The 20,185-nt window shown below is 39.4% G+C and overlaps 1 protein-coding gene across 1 annotated transcript; it reads left to right on the forward strand.

Annotated features, from left to right (window-relative positions):
- The first annotated feature begins 2,192 nt into the window (after positions 1 to 2,192).
- Positions 2,193 to 19,896, forward strand: LOC135207832 (diphosphoinositol polyphosphate phosphohydrolase 1-like). Its single transcript, XM_064239689.1, has 4 exons — positions 2,193 to 3,164; positions 6,827 to 6,982; positions 14,701 to 14,785; positions 15,497 to 19,896. The coding sequence occupies exons 1-4, from the start codon at positions 3,075 to 3,077 to the stop codon at positions 15,973 to 15,975; spliced, it is 810 nt and encodes a 269-aa protein (XP_064095759.1). The 5' UTR covers positions 2,193 to 3,074; the 3' UTR covers positions 15,976 to 19,896.
- Positions 19,897 to 20,185: the final 289 nt, after the last annotated feature.

Here is a 20,185-nt window from a genome sequence, read left to right on the forward strand (position 1 = left end):
TTTAAAATAAAATAAAACCGGGGTTACAAACTTGAGTTTTGAAATGTACGAGTAACGTACACTTAATTATTCATTGGACAGTATCCGAGACCGAGCGTTTTACGAGCCACAACTTTCCTGGTCATTTTTATTTCAATGAGGTGAACCAGTGTCAAAATTAGTAGTCAACATACTCACAGATCCATCTATTGGTTTTAAAAACAAAGTAAGCCTAAAACCTTAACGGAAACAAAGAAACAACAATACCTTCTAACATATTTTTTCTGCTCTATGTATTTTTTTATATGTATATTTTTTTACAAGGCTACAACGTGTTGTCCTTATATGTCTAGTGAAAGACGTGTGTGTGTGTGTATTGTTTTATATACTATATATATATATATATATATAATTCGTTTTTTGTGTCAGTTTAACCATCTATGGGTGGATGTTCTATATGAAAATATCCTGTGATACATTAGACCTATAGTGGACAACGCGTCAGTTAGGCGAGCTATAGGACTAGAGAAGTTGAGATAATTCAGCAGCCACACTGCATTAATATATACTTCTTTACTTCCGGCTTATGTTCCAGTTACAGCATTACAGTTTTATTCAATATTCAATATTTTCCTACTAATCAGATTTCACGGTACCCTGGAAATCAGGATTATATTAAAATTAGAAATGTAATACAAACCAGTTTTAGGTTTGGTCTAAAGTATTCATGCCTAGGTACATGCTCGGGTGCTTAACTGATTTGCTCTCTGTAAACTAAAGTCAAAATCCTTAAAAACTGGAAATCCGTAAAACATCTGGAAGTTGAAACAAAATTTATTTAATAGCCACACTTTCAAAATTGAATTTGCTAACTGTCCGAATTAATAGACCAATAAAATTCTAAGATTTGTAATACTATTTCTGTGCCCATTTACCTTTATAAATGGAAAATAGTCCATATATTGTTTATTGGGGCATTCCTTACCGATTAATATGCATGCACGTGTTTTTGTTTTGAAAATATTGTGAGAGGTGCTACCAATCTTTAGATTGGTAGCACCTCTGATAAATTATGATTAAAATAATGATAAAAAAACAAAGCCACTTGGCTAGCTACTTCTCTCCGCCCTCAATGGGCGTGTTACTATAATTCCTGAATAAGAATATATAACAATAAACATATTACTCTAAAGAAATATATATAAAAATATCTGTAGGAAAAAACCAGGCTACGGACACGAGGAAGGAAAAAAAAAACTTTTTTTAGCAAGCAACCCGTCTACTTCCCACCTCCCTCGATGGGCGTTTTACTGTAATTCCTGTATTAGAATATATGAATATACACACATTATTCTAAAGAAATATATATAAATATCTGTAGAAAAACCAGGCTACGGACAAGAGAAAGAGAGAGAGAGAGAAAAAAAAAAAACACTTTTTTTAGCCAGCAACCCAGCTACTTCCCGCCGCGTCCGGAGGGGCGTTGGCAACGCCGGCGGGAGAGATACACAGACACCACAAGAGGAGTTTAGTCGTCAGCCATCGTCGCGTTGTTGTGCAAAAGGGAGCAACAACAACAACAACAACCAGGGACACAACAGGACCTTCCGGTGCCTCTGGGAAGTCGCTTTCGCCTCCTCCTCCTCCTCCTCTCTGTGAAAATCATGGGTGCCGGACGCGCGAACAGAACTGGTCGTTTACTGCTCTATCTCAATTACTACAAGTAGAAGCGAGTGTCCGTAGGCCTATAGGCCGCCGCTCTTCCTCCTCCTACCTCCTCCTCCTCCTCCTCCAATTCCTCCTTCTCCTCCTCCCCCAAACGCCCCCCTTATAAACCCTCCCCTCCCCCTGCCTCTTTTATAAAAAATAACAACCCCTTCTCTCTTTTTACGGTGATTATCAAAATTTTAAATAACTAAAATTAATATTATTAAGTCCGTTTTAGGCATTTTTGGAGGAAGAACCTTATATATATTTAATTTAACCATCTTTCTCGTTTGCGAACCCCCCACCCCCATCCCCCCGTAGTGCGGTGATTGTCGAAATTTAAATTTAAAAAATTATTAAGTGTTTTGCGTATTTTTTGGAGGGGAAGAAAATTATATTCATAAATCTATTTTATTTAATCTAACTTCCTCCAACCAACCTTTCTCGCAAACGCTTTTTTTAACGACCCCACCCCCCTTTATCTGCTATAAACGCCCCCCCCCCCCAATCCCCTTATAATAATAATCGTGACTAAACCTATTAAATGGTTGATTTGAAATCACCTTTAAAGGTGTATAGTGATTATTATAGAATCCTCATTTGAAAAGAATTTTTTTCGAGTGTAAATCTCATATAGAATCTCAGTTTTTATTTTATATATAATATAAATAAAACCACCAGCTACACAAGTGTTCTCGTAATAATAATTTTTAATAGTAGTCGTTAAATCTCGATTTAGGAATCTCATTTATAATTTTAAAAATTATTTTTAATTTAAAAAATAAACTCTGTATTTAATGCTTTAAAAAGGCGGCCTCTAAATCTCTGAATTTAACTTTAGCATATTTCGTGTTTTGTTAATTAATTATTATATAATAATCCAATTGCATATTGTAATTATTAGATTACTAATAATTAATTATCAGGCCTATTTCCTGCTTTTGTCAATTATTAGGCCAATTATTTGATTAATAATTACTAGTAATATTCCTAGTAATAATATTAATAATTACTAGGATTATTTCGTATCCATTAAACCTAATTCCTAACCCTGAATAATTCTTAGGCCTATTTAGCAATATTGAAAGATAATAATTGTCGTTTTAAAAACCCAAACAAAGCATCTTAATTAGTCAATTATTGCCCACCCCCCCTGCTCCCCTCACGACCACAAGCACCCCCCCAACCACCCCCCAAACGCCCTCACTATGATGAAGATGATAATGATGATGATAATCTCGGCCGATTCCCAAGCGATAATAAGACATGGGCGGTTGTAGGTAGGCCTAAGGCCTAAAAGAAAGAAAAAGTGAAGTGGTGAGTGTGTGTGTGTGAGCGTGCGTACAGTGGACCATCCTCGTAGGCCTATCCGAAATAATCTGTCTATTATGAGCGAGATGGTGAAAGCCAGGAACTACGACGAAGATGGGTTTGTCAAGAGGGCGGCTTGCATTTGCGTCAACAAGGATGAGACCGAGGTGAGTATATGTGGGCCTATATAGGCCTATGGTAGGATTTTTCCTGTTTTTATAGGCCTAGGTTAGGGAAGGGCCAGGCCTAGGCCAGGTTGCTTTGGTTATATCGGACGTAGGGCTAAGGCAGAGGGTTCCGTATGGTTACAGTAAGTTTCCATAGGTCTAAAGTCAGGTTTTTACAGGCCTAATTCAGGTTTTTATAGGCCTAATTCAGGTTAATTTTGGTCCGTTGGTCTAAAGTCAGGTTTTTATAGGCCTAGGCCAGATTGCTTTGGGTATTTCAATGATCGTATGCCTAAGGCGAGGTTTCCATATGCTTAATTTTGGTTTCCGTCGCTCTAACTCAGGTTTTTATAGGCCTAAATCAGTCTAGGCCTAGGCTAGGTTAGGTAGGGCAGGTGACTGATGCCATGAGAAGATGAAAACCTATGCGCCAATGGCAGATCCCTCGCACATCTGAACCAATCTGGTTACGTAACACAAGGTTAGACCTTGATCCTAAGGGTAATATGATTGTCCATCTGCTACCTACTGCGCCCTTTGAGTTTCATGATTAGACTGTAATTAGGTAGATTATTTTCTGGCTAAATATTCCTGTAATTAAATTATTTCTTATATCAGCCTAGGCTAATCGCATGTATTTCTTCATGGTAAATCTAGCTGCTAACTCCGTGTCTGGTATTTCTTTGGAATTTGCAGTTTCCTATAGTATTTCGGTTGCTTATAAAAAATTTACTGTTTTTTTTGGGGGGTCGACTGTGATAAACCCCCAGGGGCAAGTGCTAAACACGGTGTAATACATTTGACGGCCCATTCCCTAGAGGCTGTCGTATTCGCGGGAACGTTCCATGCAGTCTGTGCAGATTTATTGCCTAAAATTACCCTCTTCACTGCCATTGTGATTGTGGCCATCTGTTTGGTATATATACCCAGTGGTAAGCATGGGAAATCTAATTGGGCCTTTACATCCTGGTTATTGAGGGGGGCAATGCTGAAGCAGTTGGTCGCATGTTGTACCTAAAGTTAGGTTAAGATACATTCTTTAATTAGGACAGGTGAGTGCTGCGGCTGCACATATTATGTTATGATGAGTACCATCCTATTATTTTAACCTGCTTTTAAAACATTGCTTTTGACAGACCCCCACATTTTTCATTACCAATTTCTTGGCGACTTGCCTAACAGTTTATGGCAGCTCATAGTAGGAAAACTGGATTGTTTAGTTGGAGAATAAATAAAACACAGGATTTATGATAAATACACGTAGTGTACATGAAAAAATATGGTGTTGGGTACATGCCATGGTTTAATAAACGACCGGATGTTGAGTAAGGACGATGATCGTTGGTAAAAATTGCGCCAGATAGCACAGCAATCTAAACCTGTTCATGCTAAGAATCACTTTATAGCAATATGATGGTTTAAACTTGTGAAACACATGAAAAGCATGAAAAATATGTACTTTTGAATACTCTATACTGTACATATGTACTGTGTTGTATTGTATATTTTGTTTACGTACTTTTATTAGCATAATGATGGAAGGAGAGTTTTGCCTGGCATTTACTAAAGCTTTTCTTTTTGTTTACATACTGTAATTCACTTGATTTTGATATTTCTCATTATAACAGTTTTTTTGTTAATCACAGCAAAGATCAAATATACTTCATATCCTGTTGGTAATAATACGTAATATGTTATTACGTATTTTCAATAAATGTGTAGGCCAAGAACACTTAACTTTCAGAAGTGTCCAAGATGTTTAATTTGACTTGGCATCAAATGCACTCTATATTTAACCACAGTTATGACAATTAATTTGTCTTTTTTTTTTTATAATTTATGAGTTCATTCAATATTACAGAATTTTTCTCTGAAACTGCTTTTTACAGCACTTAAATACAGAATTGACGCTATCTGTTACTCTGTGCATTGCGTAGTATACTACAATCATTTATGCTTTCAGATTAATGTAAATAAGTTTTTGAATGCCACATAAAACCAGAGGAACAGAAACAAATCCCAAGCATAAGGTGTTGTGTAGTTACATTGTAATGAAGTACTGGCACATTACAATAATCCCCAGTACCCAATAGTAGTGAGGCAAATGCAATGGCATAGAATAGCATATATATGTGTTACAGTATGTAAATGGAAATTTGATATGCGACTCATGATTCACTATGTGAGATGTGTCCAAGATTCTGCAGAATGTGAACTATTACTGTAATGACAACGTAGCCACATTGAGGGCATTGTCAATGACAGCCGTTCTCAACAATAACTTGGCATTATTCTTACCATTTACTTGCATTATTGTGGAGTGATCATGTTACAGGCTCTGTATTAATTGCTAGAGGCTCTTTTACTAGGATACTGAGACAATCACAAGATGGTTGAATCGTGTACTAAGCAATTTTGGTTCATAGCATAAACCATTTGTTCCACATTAAGTATTGTACATCCCAGTGGTTTACAATGTACTACTCAGTCTTGACAACCTTGTTGATGTGGGCTGGAACTGCCTCTTTAAAGGAGGAGGTTAGGATTACCAATGTAACTGTGTGGGACTGTACTTAATCCCTTACTTTTAAGAAGTGGTTAATGGTTGGGGCCATGAAACCACCATAATGAATGAGGTAATGACACTATATCTCTTCTAGCAATGAATGCAGCATGTACCTCCCCATGATGCAATTGTGAATTGAGTAACCTCCCTCATCTCTGGTTTAGTGTGGTTGAAGAATCCTTAGTAGGAATCTCATATACTGGAACAGATCATTGTCCAGTTATTAATACAAGCCACAGAACTCCCACTAGTGTTTGTACCCTGCTTGAGTCACAAGAAACTCAAGAACTTATGTTTTTTAAAGGCTTTAGGATGTCTTAACAGTTAAACTAAGGTAAATTATCGTCACAGCTCAGCTCTGTAATGCTGTAACAGTGTACCACAATCATTTAACAAGAAACAAGCTCCAAAATAAGTTTTTTGACAAATTTAATCTCCATTAATTAATTGCTGACATACAACTGCAACTTTGCAATGTGTTGATATCACACACTTATTGATCATCTGGGCAAGGCTCGCTTTGTTGCAACTTGCTTACGTCAGCTCCTACAGTATTTTAGAGAAGATTTCCCATTTCATGCCATATTTGATCCATCCCTAGCCCAGACATGTTCCATGTAGTCCCCAGGTTACAATGGGTTCAGCTTACGACGTTCCGAGGTTAGGGCCCTTTTCAAGTATATTCATCAGAAATTATTTCCAGGGTTACGACGCCTACAACGCTCATCTGGCAGAATAAATATGACACCAAAAATGCAAAATAATCAATATTTGAAGGTTTTTTTGATACAAAATGCAATAAGAATGAAGTTTACATAGTTTTGAATGCACCCAAAGCATTAAAAGTAAGGTTTTCTTAGGATTTTTGGTGATGTTCCGGCTTACGACGATTTTCGGGTTACAACGCGTCTCAAGAACGGAACCCCTGACGTAACCCGGGGACTGCCTGTACTATAGTTACTTCATTACTCATTAAAAAAACTTTTAGTTGGTGCCCTATAATATATAGTGTACTATTACATATATATACATAGTATAAAGTAGTACTGTTTTTTTTTTTTAAGCTTAAGATAATGAAAAACTTTATTTTTTGTAGGTTCTGCTGGTGTCATCCAGAAGGGACTCTCGACTATGGATAGTTCCAGGAGGCGGAGTCGAACCTGACGAATTACCAGATATGGCTGCCATTCGAGAGGTGCGGGAAGAAGCAGGGGTATGTGGTATGCTTGGACGCTGTCTTGGTGTGTTTGAGGTGGGTATTTTTCTATTTTTTTCTCTTTCATAAATTAATTGGATGAGTTTATTATTGAACATGAGAGGTACTGAGTGTACGTCTGTACCATTTTTTTTGCTGCTTTTCTTCCATTGTCTCCCATAATTTGTATTTGTTCGTATGCATATGCAGACAAAACTCTTGCTTTGCTTAAGCCTGGATTGTCTGTTAGGATGAGAATAGTGCTTTGAAAATCGGTTGAATTGTACGAATAAGGTTTAATTATCTTACCAAAAATTTGATAGAATTTTGATAAACAAGAAAGAAGTGGGGAAGGGAAAAGTCAGCATTTTAAAGAAATGATAGTCTTATCTCCTGAGGGAGGAATGCTTCATAAATCAGTAAAGACAGGCACAAAGAAAAAGTTGTAGGGCTCAGTGGTATAGGGAAGTAAAGTTACATTGAGAGAAATATAAGATGGCTGGCCAAGACCAGTCCAATTACGCCACTGAGGCGCTTACAATCTTTGATATGAGGCTTTTCCCTTGCAGTACCTAGAGGACATTACTTTTGCAATCATGTAGGTTAAGTGGTTAGGCACAGATGACTTTATTTTGCTGACCACTACAAATTGGCTTAATTTTTATGCTAATTTGAGAACAAATCTCTTGAGTGATTTAGTAGGAATCAAGAAATGTGACTCCGTTGTATTCATAATTCACTGTAGTACTACTTGATATTTGTATGGTGAATAATGGCCCTGTCAAGCACTTCTGCACATTTGAATTTCTGCAGCTTGGTTAATTCATCTGGATGCAGTGGTGGTTTTTGTATAAACAAAGAACATAACAATGAGGAATTAGGTGCACGATCCTAGACAATTCTGCATATGTATATTGGCTACACTTACAAATACGTATCTTATTATCACCACATGCACAAGCAGATGTGCCAAAGATTTACAGATACGTAGTATACGGATTTGCAGTTTGTTCATGAAACTTACCTGTCAGATATATATATAGCTGTATTTTCTGAAGTCCGACAGAAATTCAAAAACTTCCGGCACACACAGTGGTCGGCCAGGTGGTTAGTACCCATTCCCGCCGCTGGGAGGCGGGTATCAGGAACCAGTCCCATTTTCTATTCATAATTTTTCTGTCGCCGGTGCTGGAAACACCTGTTTTCAGTACCTCCGTCTTAGGATTTTGGAAACTTCATGGCCGCTAAATATCCTAATTGTCTTTTGATTTATTGACTTGGATTTGTGGCTAGGCATAACGCTATCTTAAATTGTTTTGAATATGATTCATTTTTGTTTATCTGAATCTAGTTAGGCTAGTTCAGAGGGTGTTGTTCTGCTAAGATAGGGTGTGGCTACCGAAAGCTTCGGTAGTTCCGCACTCGATATGCACGAGGGCTATGTGTCTTGCTTCTTTGTTGAGATTTGTCATGTAAGGAGTGTGAGACTTTGTCTAATTCCATAAGGAAGACGTATGATTTCATATGTACGCAATTAATCAGTAAACAAAGTCAGGGTAGGCTAACCTACCTGTAGACTATTTTGCCTAACCCTGTAGTATGGCCTACGGGCTATAAATATGTCTCGTGAGGTAATGCCCTTTACGTTATAGATTCCATCTGTATCTTGGAATCTAAGGTGCTCGCTCTCCTATCATTGTGGTGAAAAGTGCTACTTCTGTAGTTGTTACTCCTAACCCTGTAATGTTGCCTTCGGGCCCTAAACAGTTTCTGTAGAGGGTATTGACCTTTCTCTGATACTCTATCGATTCGTAACTTAGAATCGAAAGTGCTGGCTTTGGAGAGCAAAAAGTGAAGTGGCTAAGTGCAGTGACAGTGCCCCTTGTGTAGTGGAGGGTGCGTCAGATCGGCCTTATTTTCGCCTCTAGGCCGGGACCTCTGCTTGACTCCCAGGAACAGGGAGAGAGCATTGTCGAAAGCCGAAGGAGGGTTACGAGGAACTCCCACCGATCTGACGTGCCTTCGGCAGACCTGAAGTTACTCCCAGGCTGCCAAAGTGCGTGCACGAATCCTGAAGGATTGCTTCTCGTCCTCCGAAGCGTCCTCCCTGCGCAGGGTTTGGAGCTTTCGGAAGGACTCGCGCCCTCTAAATAGAAGCTTTATAGAAGAGGACGTTTCACGTCCCTCTCTCTCTCTCTCGTCATGCGTTGCAGTGAGAAGTAAGAAGGCGAACGTCGCCTGAACTCGTGTACGTCTTTCCACCGAGAAAAGGGAAAGCAAGTCATATTAGCAGGACGCTTTTGAGCGCGGACGTCCTAGCTTTGTTGCTGTGAGAATAAGAAGGCGTTCCCTCGCCCCGCGTATTCTCACACGATCAACCCTTCACCTGAGACTGCTTCGTGCAGTCGGTTTTCTCTCCGAGATGTCTAATGCTCTTCCCTGAAGGCAGTTTCGCTTGCATTGACGCCTGTCAGGAGCGTGACGCTTTTCTGCACGTTTTTTTTTGACGCTCGGCTTGGACGGGACGTTCGGATGGACGCCAGGCGAAGCGCGCGGGTGCACGCCAAGCGCGCACCAGTAGAGGCCGAGGCCGAGCGCACGCCATTGTGGATACCGAGCGCGAGCGGCGCGCCGAGAGTGCTCGCTGCTCGCCAGTGGACGCCGAGCAGGGCGCGCCGAGAGTGCTCGCTGCTCGCCAATGGACGGCCCGAGCGTGCTCGCTGCTAGTCAGTGGACGCCGATGCGCGCACGCCATGGTGTGTCGCCTGGCTGAACGTTTCTGTTGAAGTCTTCAAGCTGATTTGGGCCTAAAGATTTTTTACCTAACTTCGGTGATCCCTTCTACATCGCCTGCGAAGAATGTGAAGTAAGCAGTGCTTCGGAGGAAGCTTAAAGTGAAAAGGCAACTTCGTTTTCGAAACCCAGCAAGACCACGGGTTTCGTGAATTATAGAGGTCTTTGTCAGTAATATTGCTTTTCGTAAAGTCCAGGATTGGATGGAGTTATGGAAAGCTCAAGGAAAGATCTCTTTTGCTCTACCGCAGTCAAGACTTTGCGGTAAGGCAGCTATGGGTTATGTAAAAGCTCGACGTCCTGCACGTCAGGACTCTCGGCTACGTTCAGTAGGATTCTTGCAAAGGCACTCATCAAAAGGAGGAAAGCGCAAGACAGGACTTCCTTTGCCATACTGCCAATAAATTTTGATACGGGAGAGGAAGCTGGTTGGAGAGTTTCTTCCTCTTCCCAGGATAATTTTGCAAGCTTTTTAGCCCATCTGAAAGGGCTTTTCAGATGATAGATTTTGTTAGTTCCTAGTCGGGACTTACGCTGCCGAATTGAACATCGTCGTTCTACCTGTCGTAAGCCGTCTCTTAACAGGATTCTTGCCCCTTCCTCGTTTGAGACGGGAATCGAAAATAAAATGCTCGACTTCCTGGATTACGTTTTGTCAATTCAGTGAATTTCCCCCATTGACAATATACTATCGTTTTTTCAAGTAAGTGGGTATCCCCTCATTGACAAATTATCTCTTTGTCCCGTAAATGGGTTAGTTCTCATTGACAAACTTCTCATTAACTTTATATTGCGTAAGCGGATAAGCTCTTATTGACAAGATTCGGAAGAGCTCTCATTCATCATTCGCAGACTCGTACAAGAAATAGACTTGTAGACTACGTCAATGAACGCTTATGTCCAATAACATAAGAAGCTTGAGCTGTCCGCTTCAATTCTCTTGAGTTTTGTTTATGAAACTTGCCTGTCAGATATGTATGTAGCTGTATTTCCGAATTCAGCTATAGTATATATGTCTGCCAGGTAAGTATGAAAAAACTTTATTGCAATATAATATCATATTTTGCCTTGCGTTATTTTACTACTGGTTGCTCAAGTCATATACGCTTGCTGTAGTTACCTCTTCGGATGGCAACCGAGAGGTCTATTGTCTATTTAATTTAAGGACATTTAATCGTTACTCCCTGCAGCCTTCCAGGAGTTTCCGATTTATCTTTTACCGTTGTATGGTAGTGTTATGACGACACAAACGCATCTATATATTTAGCGTTTTCTGTTTCGCTTAAATATACCAGCTTGAGAGTCTCTCTATGCTAAAAATTACGGACATATTTCTTCGTAGAATAGGGTAGCTGGCAACCAGGCATAAAGTTAAGAGACGACGATCGTAAGCTGCTGCTGTCACTGTCCTCTCCGCCAGTCCAAACGAGCAGTACCAGCTCGTTCGCTGTCATGCGCTGTAGGTTACGTCTCTCTCTCCTGCGGGATTGACTGACTAACCGTATCTCTGTGCTGGCAGTTACGTCTCTCTCTCTCCTGCGGGATTGACTGACTAACTGTATCTCTGCCCTACAATCACGGACTTTAGCCTTAGATTGAGGGATTTCTTACATGAATGAATAAACATTGCATTCGTTTTGCCTTACTATGTTCTCAGAGATATCTCTTACTCCTTTCGGTGCTCGTTACCGCACGGTATAGGACTACGAGTCTACCGCAACATTTCACTATTATATGCTCTCCTGCTTAGGCAAAGCGCAGCCTTTTTAGAGAAGTAAACATACTGTGTGAGGGAATGGATGAGCTTGCTGGGGACCATTTCCTTCCTAAAGAAGTTTGTTTCCCTGAATAGACTGCAATTCAGACCTCTACAGTTTTTTCCTACCGGGAAACTGAAATTTTTTTTATTAAAGATCTAGGAATGATTCTGAACATCTCTCGGTGCGTTAAGTATCACTTGAGGTGATAGAAAGAAGGTGCCGGACATCTGGAGAGGGTTTCAGATGTCCTGGATCATAATCTGAAAGAAGTGGAAGCAATTCTGTCGTCCCTCCAGTCCTGGAAACGAGTTTTTGGAACCAGTGGTCCATATCAACTCTGATCTTCCACAGCTCTCTCATATCTTAGGAAGTATCTTCTCTCGGTCCCTGTTCGGTTTACGAGAAAGAGCCTATTATAACAACAGACGTAGAATGTAACGATCCTCTAGAGGTTCGTTACAGGATTGCAAAAGTCCGTACGAATCGTCTCGATCGACGGCAGCAACTACTGACTTCCGAGTGGAATCTTTCTTTAGAAGTATGTTGAGAGTTATGGAGACTTTAGGAACGTCCTTTCATACATCTCTTCGCTATGATATTGAACAGGGATAGATGTTTAATCTCTTTTCCCCTTTTTCAAACGCTTAGGAAATGTAATAAGATGATTTATACCATCACAGGGAGCGACAATGACGCTAATCGCCCCATGTTGGCCTTCAAGATCCTAGATTCACAGAGGTCACGTCCTTCCAAGGACCTTTTCCGAGAGAGTCGGTCTACTTTATCACGAAAGGTACCTATAACCTCTCCACTCTGAGTCTGACTACGTTCAGACTATCGAGAGGTTGACAGCATAAGATTGCCGTCTTCCCTTTCCGTTTGAAGAATGGGATAAGCTGGCAGTCACAACTATTAAAGAATACGCAAATATGTTGTTGACGGCCTTTGGGCTCAGAGATTTGCTTCTGTCAAACAACAAAGCCCTTCACGATCTTTGAGTTCTGTGGAATCTCGAAACTCGCTCACCATCTACTTTTTGTCTCACCTGTTTTCTCGGAGTCAGACACTCGTGCGAGATCAGGAGACACATAGTAGCCCTGAGTTTCTTGTTGACGAAGTCGGTTGCGTTTACACACCCCCGATGATCGTTTAACATGAGACCAGGTTGGACTGTCAGGCATTCGTCCTTCGGGACTGAATCGCCTTTTTGCTCCTCGCTCCTTTCTCCTGGCACCAGAAGCTCGAGTCAGGAGTGGCTCAGGAGTTGATTCGCTAACGACGTTGGGTTGCGTTCATACCCCAAGGTTTGCTTAGCTTGAATCGCCCAGGCAGTCCAGACACTCATCCTTCAGCGAAGAATAGTGCCTTATGGCCTTCAGGGTACAGCCTTGCTGTCCTTGATGCGTCTGACTGGTCAACTGGTCGGTCACCTGACTTTAGTACAGACTGACTGACTGCATGTCCAGATCGAAGCTTTCAATATGGAACTTAGACATAGTCTGAAGTTCTTGATGTCAAAGCATTCGAACATCTCCTACCTGTTAACTTCTTGCACGTGATCAGGAAGGCCCTTTCTAACCACCCTAGATACGACAAAGAGGGTTAGTGAGGTTTTCAGCCATCGTCAGAAGTTTTGGCATTAGAGAACACAAGGCGGTGCGTTCTCTAAGCCTTCCGTTGTGGCCTAAGAATGGAAACCCGTCTTGTTCTTGGGCCAGGAGCTTGGAATCAAGGATGGCACAAGTTATTGGGCAGGAGCCAGAGAGAGTCCTGTGCCCTGTCAGGTCTCTCAAGTTTTATCTACATAAAACTCAAGAAAGTCGAAGTCGTACGGACAATCTGCAGTGTTCCGAAAAGACCAGACTTGCCCATATCGAAGAACACCCTGGCTTTATTGTTAAGGAGTTCTTTCAAAAAAGCTCCTTCTTGTGTTGGCACAAAGATTTGAAATCTTTTGATTTGAATGCTCACGAGGTGAGGGCGCGGCCTCGGAAGCATTTCAACAGAGCATGGCACTCAGCAACATCCTGAGTACCATGTTTTAGCGAAGCAACTCTGTGTTCAATTCACACTCCCTGCGAGATGTGAAGATGGCATATGAGATCTGCTGCTCGCTAGGGCCATACGTGTCTGCAGACACAATCTTGGGGGCAAGTAGTACCTCATCCTATCCTGTAGAAAATGGTTAGGAAGAGCTCTTAATTTAGTAGTTGAGTCGCCGACAACGGTGACTTCTTAACTCTTAAGCCTTAGTTAACACACTTAACTTTGGCTAGGTTGGTCAGGTGGTGATATATATTTTTATATATATATTTATTTTACTTCTTAGCCCTCATGGTATGGTCAATATGTCTAGTCACGTCGTGGTCTCGCCCCTGTTGACAGATCATCTGGAGTGCACCAGCTATATAGGTCTCTACCTCGCTGGCAACTCTAGTAGCACAAGCAGACTTACGTGGCAATAACCACGAAGCCAGCAATGCTAACAGGTGGAACCAAGATGTAAATCATCTGCATGCATTTGTTTCCCAAAATCCTTCTATTCTGTCCTTCCCACCTCCAACGGTGGGATTCAGCTATATATATATCTGACAGGTAAGTTTCATGAACAAAATGATATTGTTATGATACAATAAAGTTTGTTCATACTTACCTGGCAGATATATATAATTAAGTACCCACCCACCTCCCCTCAGGGGACAGTGGAAATAAAAATTATGAATAGAAAATGGGACTGGTTCCTGATACCCGCCTCCCAGCGGCGGGAATGGGTACTAAACACCTGGCCGACCACTGTGTGTGCCGGAAGTTTTTGAATTTCTGTCGGACTTCAGAAAATACAGCTATATATATACTGCCAGTAAGTATGAACAAACTTTATTGTATCATAACAATATCATTTTCTTTCAATTTCCCACATGAGACTGGTATGTAGTTGCTGTAGGATCTCCTGCCTGGCTTCCATTCCTTCAGCAGCAAGTTAAACTGGACTATTTTAAAAAGCCACTTTTTGGTAGAAAAATGGATTTTGCTTTTCCTGTCATATTTGATTCTGACAAAGGTGTTTCTCTTAAGAACTTGGTTTTAAAGAAATTTAAAGAGCTTTATTTGTGTCTATGAATCATAGTGGTTTGTATATTATAAAATCTCAAAATTACTTAAAAATTCTTGATTATTTATAATTCAGTTCCCTTTCTTCAGTGGTGTTTGTTTTAATTTCAGAATTCAGAACGGGGCCACAGAACGAGCGTGTATGTACTGGTCGTAACGGAAGAGATGGAGGAATGGGATGAATCAAGAGTGTTTGGTAAGACCTGGTTCTTTCGTTCAGCTCTCGTACACTACAGTTTAATACAGCAGAAATGCAAAGTTCTGGTATATCCAGAAATGTGAAGTACTGGGGGAGGTATGAGCTGTTTATCTTGCAAGGCTTGTTTATTGGAGCATGACTGGCAAAGGTTCGACTTGTTGGAGTTGATGGGAAAGACTTGTCTCGTAAAGGATATTAGGTAGTCTGTAGTCCTCATTTATCTCCATAGAGTGGAGAACATATTTAAATTTGATATCAAACATGGGAGCAACTTAAAACTTGAACACAGTCACTATAGGAGAGATGCACAGTGCCTCTTTCATTGGGAAGAGGGCATTGTTCTTAGTCACAAATGGTCTTGTTGCCAAATCTGTTGCAATTTCCATGCCAAGAAGTCTTTAGTAATAAGGTCAATGTTAATGTTTTTAAAGTAGCCAAGCTGGAAGTTCATTAAAAATCAGTATTTCAATAAAAAAAAATTGACAACTCTTGTCTCCAACACAAACATTAACAAATATATAGAACCGTAAGCAGGCAGTTCCAAAAGTTACATTGAATTGTATGTGAGGTTTGCTATACAGTATACTATACTATACTATAGATGAATTTATTCCTAGGTCTCAAGGCTGCATTAACATACCACGTAAAACACGAGTTTGTCAGGTCTTACAAAACATCGCCATTACTAATTTGTTTCCTATTCCACAGGTCGTAAGCGCAAGTGGTTCAGCATGGAGGAGGCAGTAGAACAGCTGGCCAAGCACAAACCAGTTCAAAGCAGTTACGTAAGTCTCCTACTCCCTAGCGGTCACCATCACCACTCCACACCATCATCAGCACACTCACCGTCCACATGCCAGCAGAAGATGACACTGGCGGATCCTAATCACATCATTCAAGAGGAAGTTAAAATCATCCAAGAGGGAGCCGACACAGCTGAAGAGAAAAGTCCGACAGACCCGGAAGAGGTCGCAAATAACGACGATGCTGAAAAGGAGGTGAGGGAAGAGGAAGAAGAAAAAGGAGAAGGAGAAGGAGAAGAAGAAGGAAATGAAGAAGAAGAAGAAGAAGAGGAGAAGGAAACAGATTCTCAAGAGCCCAACGAGGGAGTGAGCAGAAGCCGGGGATCATCTCAGGAGGATCTAAGTCACGGATCTGTAGTGGAAAGTTCTGCCAACAATACTTAAATTTGCATCCCATAATCATATCAGTTGTATGCATTAGTTCCACTTGCATAATGTCAGTTTTATTTCACGTCATCATTTCATTTTGTTGGTTGACCAAAGTTATTTGTACATTTATTTTCTTGAATACTCTTTCCCCCCACCCCCCGCTGACCCAACCTCCCTTTTTGCGTCTGCTCACGTTCATCTGGATAGGTCATTCCCTTAGACATCCTCCCTCACATTCAGTGCAGATTTGACTTTTTAATTTATTGGGATGGTTGTCCCTTCTTTGAGAACTTTTAGGTGTATGCAATACAGTCTAGTTGTACAGTATGTACTGTAGTCCCATTCTGTTTCTTCGGCTCACCGCAATAATGTACTTTTTGTCTTAATTTATTGAATAGGTTGTTGACTCCTATTTTTAAATGTGCTCATCTTGACCCTATACAGTATATATATATACTTATATAGATATATATTGTTTACATTCCTTTTCGTTCGTAGTATCGTAAAGTTGGAAACCTACTACGTATGTCATTCGTCTCGGATATCAATGCGGTTCTTCTTGACTCACACAAAAAAAATCTACGCTTTTATGTGTCAAGGTCTCTTGATATCTTTTATAATGGAACTTTTACCCTGTCCCGTTAGAGCATAGGATTGTGTTTGTCTTTGGTTGTCCCTGTCTTCCACTATTGTTCTATATTCTCTCTCTCTTTCTCTCGTTTCTCTGTTTACATCTTCCGTCCTGTGTGTCTGTGTGTGTGTCTTTCCATTGGTTTTTCAAATTGGTTAGATGGCATTAACATAACCTCTTTTTTTTTTATTTGTTTAATAGCATCTCATTAGCAATTCTCTTCTTACCGTAGTTTTTGTTTCTTTATACACAACTATATGAGTAGCATACAGTGCCATGTTAAAATTCTGTGAAGTTTATACATTACTATGTTGCCTTATCTGCTTGTGTTTTTTATTTATCTTTTCAACACATACACTGTCTGTGTCCTGTACGTGTGTATGTGTATATGCATGCTTGTAAGCATTGTCCAGGTACATTTTTTTTCTTTTATAACTTTTCAGTCCCCCCCCTCCCCCACCTATAGTGAATCTCTAGTCGATCTGATATTATCCTGAGTAGTAATTAGGAGCAAATGAAGGCCCCAGTTCTTGATAACTTGTCGTTCAGTTAATTTTGCAGTTTATTTTCTCTAGTTCCTCCTGATATCTTTTTTTTTTTTTTATACTACAGTTTATACCTGTTACTGTGCTTGCTCAGTTTGACTCTCATGTCGATATTTTTGCTTAAGCGGTATATATGTTGTATGTACAGTATGATAATTTTACTCTGGTTCTTTTTAGTGCTGTGAAAGATTTGGAACTTTGACTCAGTAGAGAAGAACAGGCTGTCTTTCGCTTGTGTTCCCTACTCTGATACAAACCTCTTACTGTGAGTTGCATTAGCTGATCAAGGCATTAAAGAATAGAGTATTTGTTTCAGAAATTCTTTTCGAATGTCATAGTTTTTGTACCTATTCATACATAACTAAATCCTACATAGGCTTAAATTTACATAGGTGGTTTTGGGTTATTTAGAAGCAAAAGTGATAAACAGTTGATTTCTGTGTTCCTTGAACTATCACTATTAATTAACAAATACCTTTACCAGCTGGTGTGACAATGTAAATTGAAGGTTTCTGTGTGGAAGAAGCCATCAAATTGCTTTCCGCAGTGGAAGTTTCCAGATGACCAGATTTATCTTTTTACGAAATCGTAAACTCTTCGAGACGAATATCTAATATTCTGCTGAAAACTGGACTGCATGTAGATATTGGAATGTTAGTGTGTGTGCATGTTTTTGTGTGCATCATCGTCTGCCTGTGTTCAGTAAGTTGGAGATATTTTGATGACACTTTTTAGGTCAGAATAAGACACGCAATGATGTCAGTAGCAGCAACGCGACCTGCTGGCTGTTGAGGGTCACCGTCATATAGCTACGCTCTGGCCCAGGGCATTTCTATGCTGACAGGTTCCGTTTCATTTTGAAGGTTCCAAGAAAAGTTTTTTAAAAGATATTTTTATAAAAATTTGTCGGACTTATGTTAATGCCATACTTATTTTTTTGTTTGGTTTCATTTTAACGACCCTAATTGAATCTGCAATGACAATGGAAAGTCCAAATTAGCCTGCAATTGGAAAAGTGTTAAGTTATGGTGCTCATTTATTAAAGTTCTGTATTGGATTGCTTTCATTACTTTTAGTCATTTATTTTATGATTATGTTTATGTTAGACGTAAGCCGGATACATACGGTGTGTGGGACGCTGACTATTCTTCAGCTGCTCTTTTACGCACTGTAGTAGCAGGCAGTTTCGAAGGTGAAAATACTGGAATGTGCCATTATTTTATTCTTTACACATAACAAGCATTGTTAATCTAACTGCTACGTTACTGTAAATGTATATCTGGCTGCAAGATTTGTGTGTGTGTGTCCATTGCAAGGCACAGCAGTGAGGTCAGCTTTGCAGTCGTGCAAATTTTCTTGCTTATTGAAAATTTGTCGAAAATCTCAGAAATGTATTGAAAATTTCTATACCCTGCAATATGCGAATTGCAATGCCGAACTCACTGCCGTGGTCTTTTTAACGTGGATCCACCTTTACTGATTATCAACTTAAGTTTTATACATATACAGTTGACCTTTTGTATTCGTGAGGTATTGGCATGTTTATGTATGATTTCAGAATTGAAATGTTCTTAACATAAGGAAAATATTAGATTTTGTCCAGTATGAATTAAAAGGTCAACCTCATTTCTTGCAAACTTGACCAATTGAATCATATTTGCCACGAATAAGAGAGGTTGTCTGTAATGTACTTGTACCTTACTTTGTAAATGCTCCAAGTATGAACACATTTTTTGTTGCCATTGACTGCAATTATTGTTTTAACTGTCAAGTATTTCTTGCGCTGATCATTCCTCTTGTTTGTTAAGTCTTTGTTGATTGGTCGTCACTGGCAAAACTCTTCATTCAGTTATTTTATTTTTTTTTTTTAGTTTATCCCCCTCAACAAATGTCTACTTAAAATTCTTTTTCTCGTGATAAACCATTTTGGGAAAAGGGGGCTATTTTACAGTCTGCCACAAGTCAATGTATACCTTTTTTCATAAACGGCCGATTGTAAAATTCTTGTAGTACTTCTTTGTCATTCAGATCACGTGTAAGATAATGATGCTCTTATGCTATTCAAGTTTGTCTAGACTTGACCTTTTTAAAACAAAAATTTCAACTCAGTTTCTCTCAGTGCAGGTCACTTCACTCAAAGACTCTCCGTGGGATGGTGAACAGGCTGGTGTAGTCGTTCGTACCAGTACGATCCCTCTTCCAAAAAAAATATACATTTATGAGATTATTCACCATTCGCGTAGGATGGTTTCGTTTCATGTTCAATGTCATTGGTATTTTATACAGTATCTGTATTTCCTTTGCTTTATATAGAAGATGCTTTATTAAGTAACTTACGTACGGCTTTGGAGTTGAGGATGGACACAATCATTTCAGGTTCGAATGCAAATTTGTCGTTTGTAAATTCCAAATGTGTTGTAGGATGCATAAAAAGAACTTTGGTTAGAAGTAATTTTTTTCTTTTACAGGTTCTTAATAGTGAAGGTTGTGAATAAGATGCTGAATATATCCGTTAACACGAAAGGTTTATAGGTCTATCTGTTATGAGAAAGAGATTTAATTTGAGATGTCATTGGAAAGTGTTACAACTGGTTTTAAATGTTTAGTATCAGCTGTAATGATTTTGAAGTGCAGTAGGATGTATAATAATTTCTATTAACAGCTTTTTATATTACTGTACTTGGTTTCAGCAACGGTGTTCATTAGTATCAAATATGTTGAAAATTTATTCTTCAAAAAAGTAATAAAATATTTCTCATCTGTGAATTTTGATTTTTAAGTCAAGTTATTTTAATGGAAAATATATTTGAGAGATTTTGAGATTAACATTGATAATTCTTGACTGTTTTTGTTGCATATACTATATTGCCCGTGTATGTATACAAGAATTTATTTATACTAAATGGGTGGATTGTGTGCAGAACTATAACTGATGACATTTAAGGAATGAATTCACAGTTATGTAACTAAAAATATAATAAAAGTTTTATAATAAAACTATGCTGAACTTTCAAGAATCTGTACAATTCAACCTTTTCAGATTTAGCAG

Source organism: Macrobrachium nipponense, chromosome 34 (genome assembly GCF_015104395.2).
Source record: "Macrobrachium nipponense isolate FS-2020 chromosome 34, ASM1510439v2, whole genome shotgun sequence".
Lineage (NCBI taxonomy): Eukaryota > Metazoa > Arthropoda > Malacostraca > Decapoda > Palaemonidae > Macrobrachium > Macrobrachium nipponense.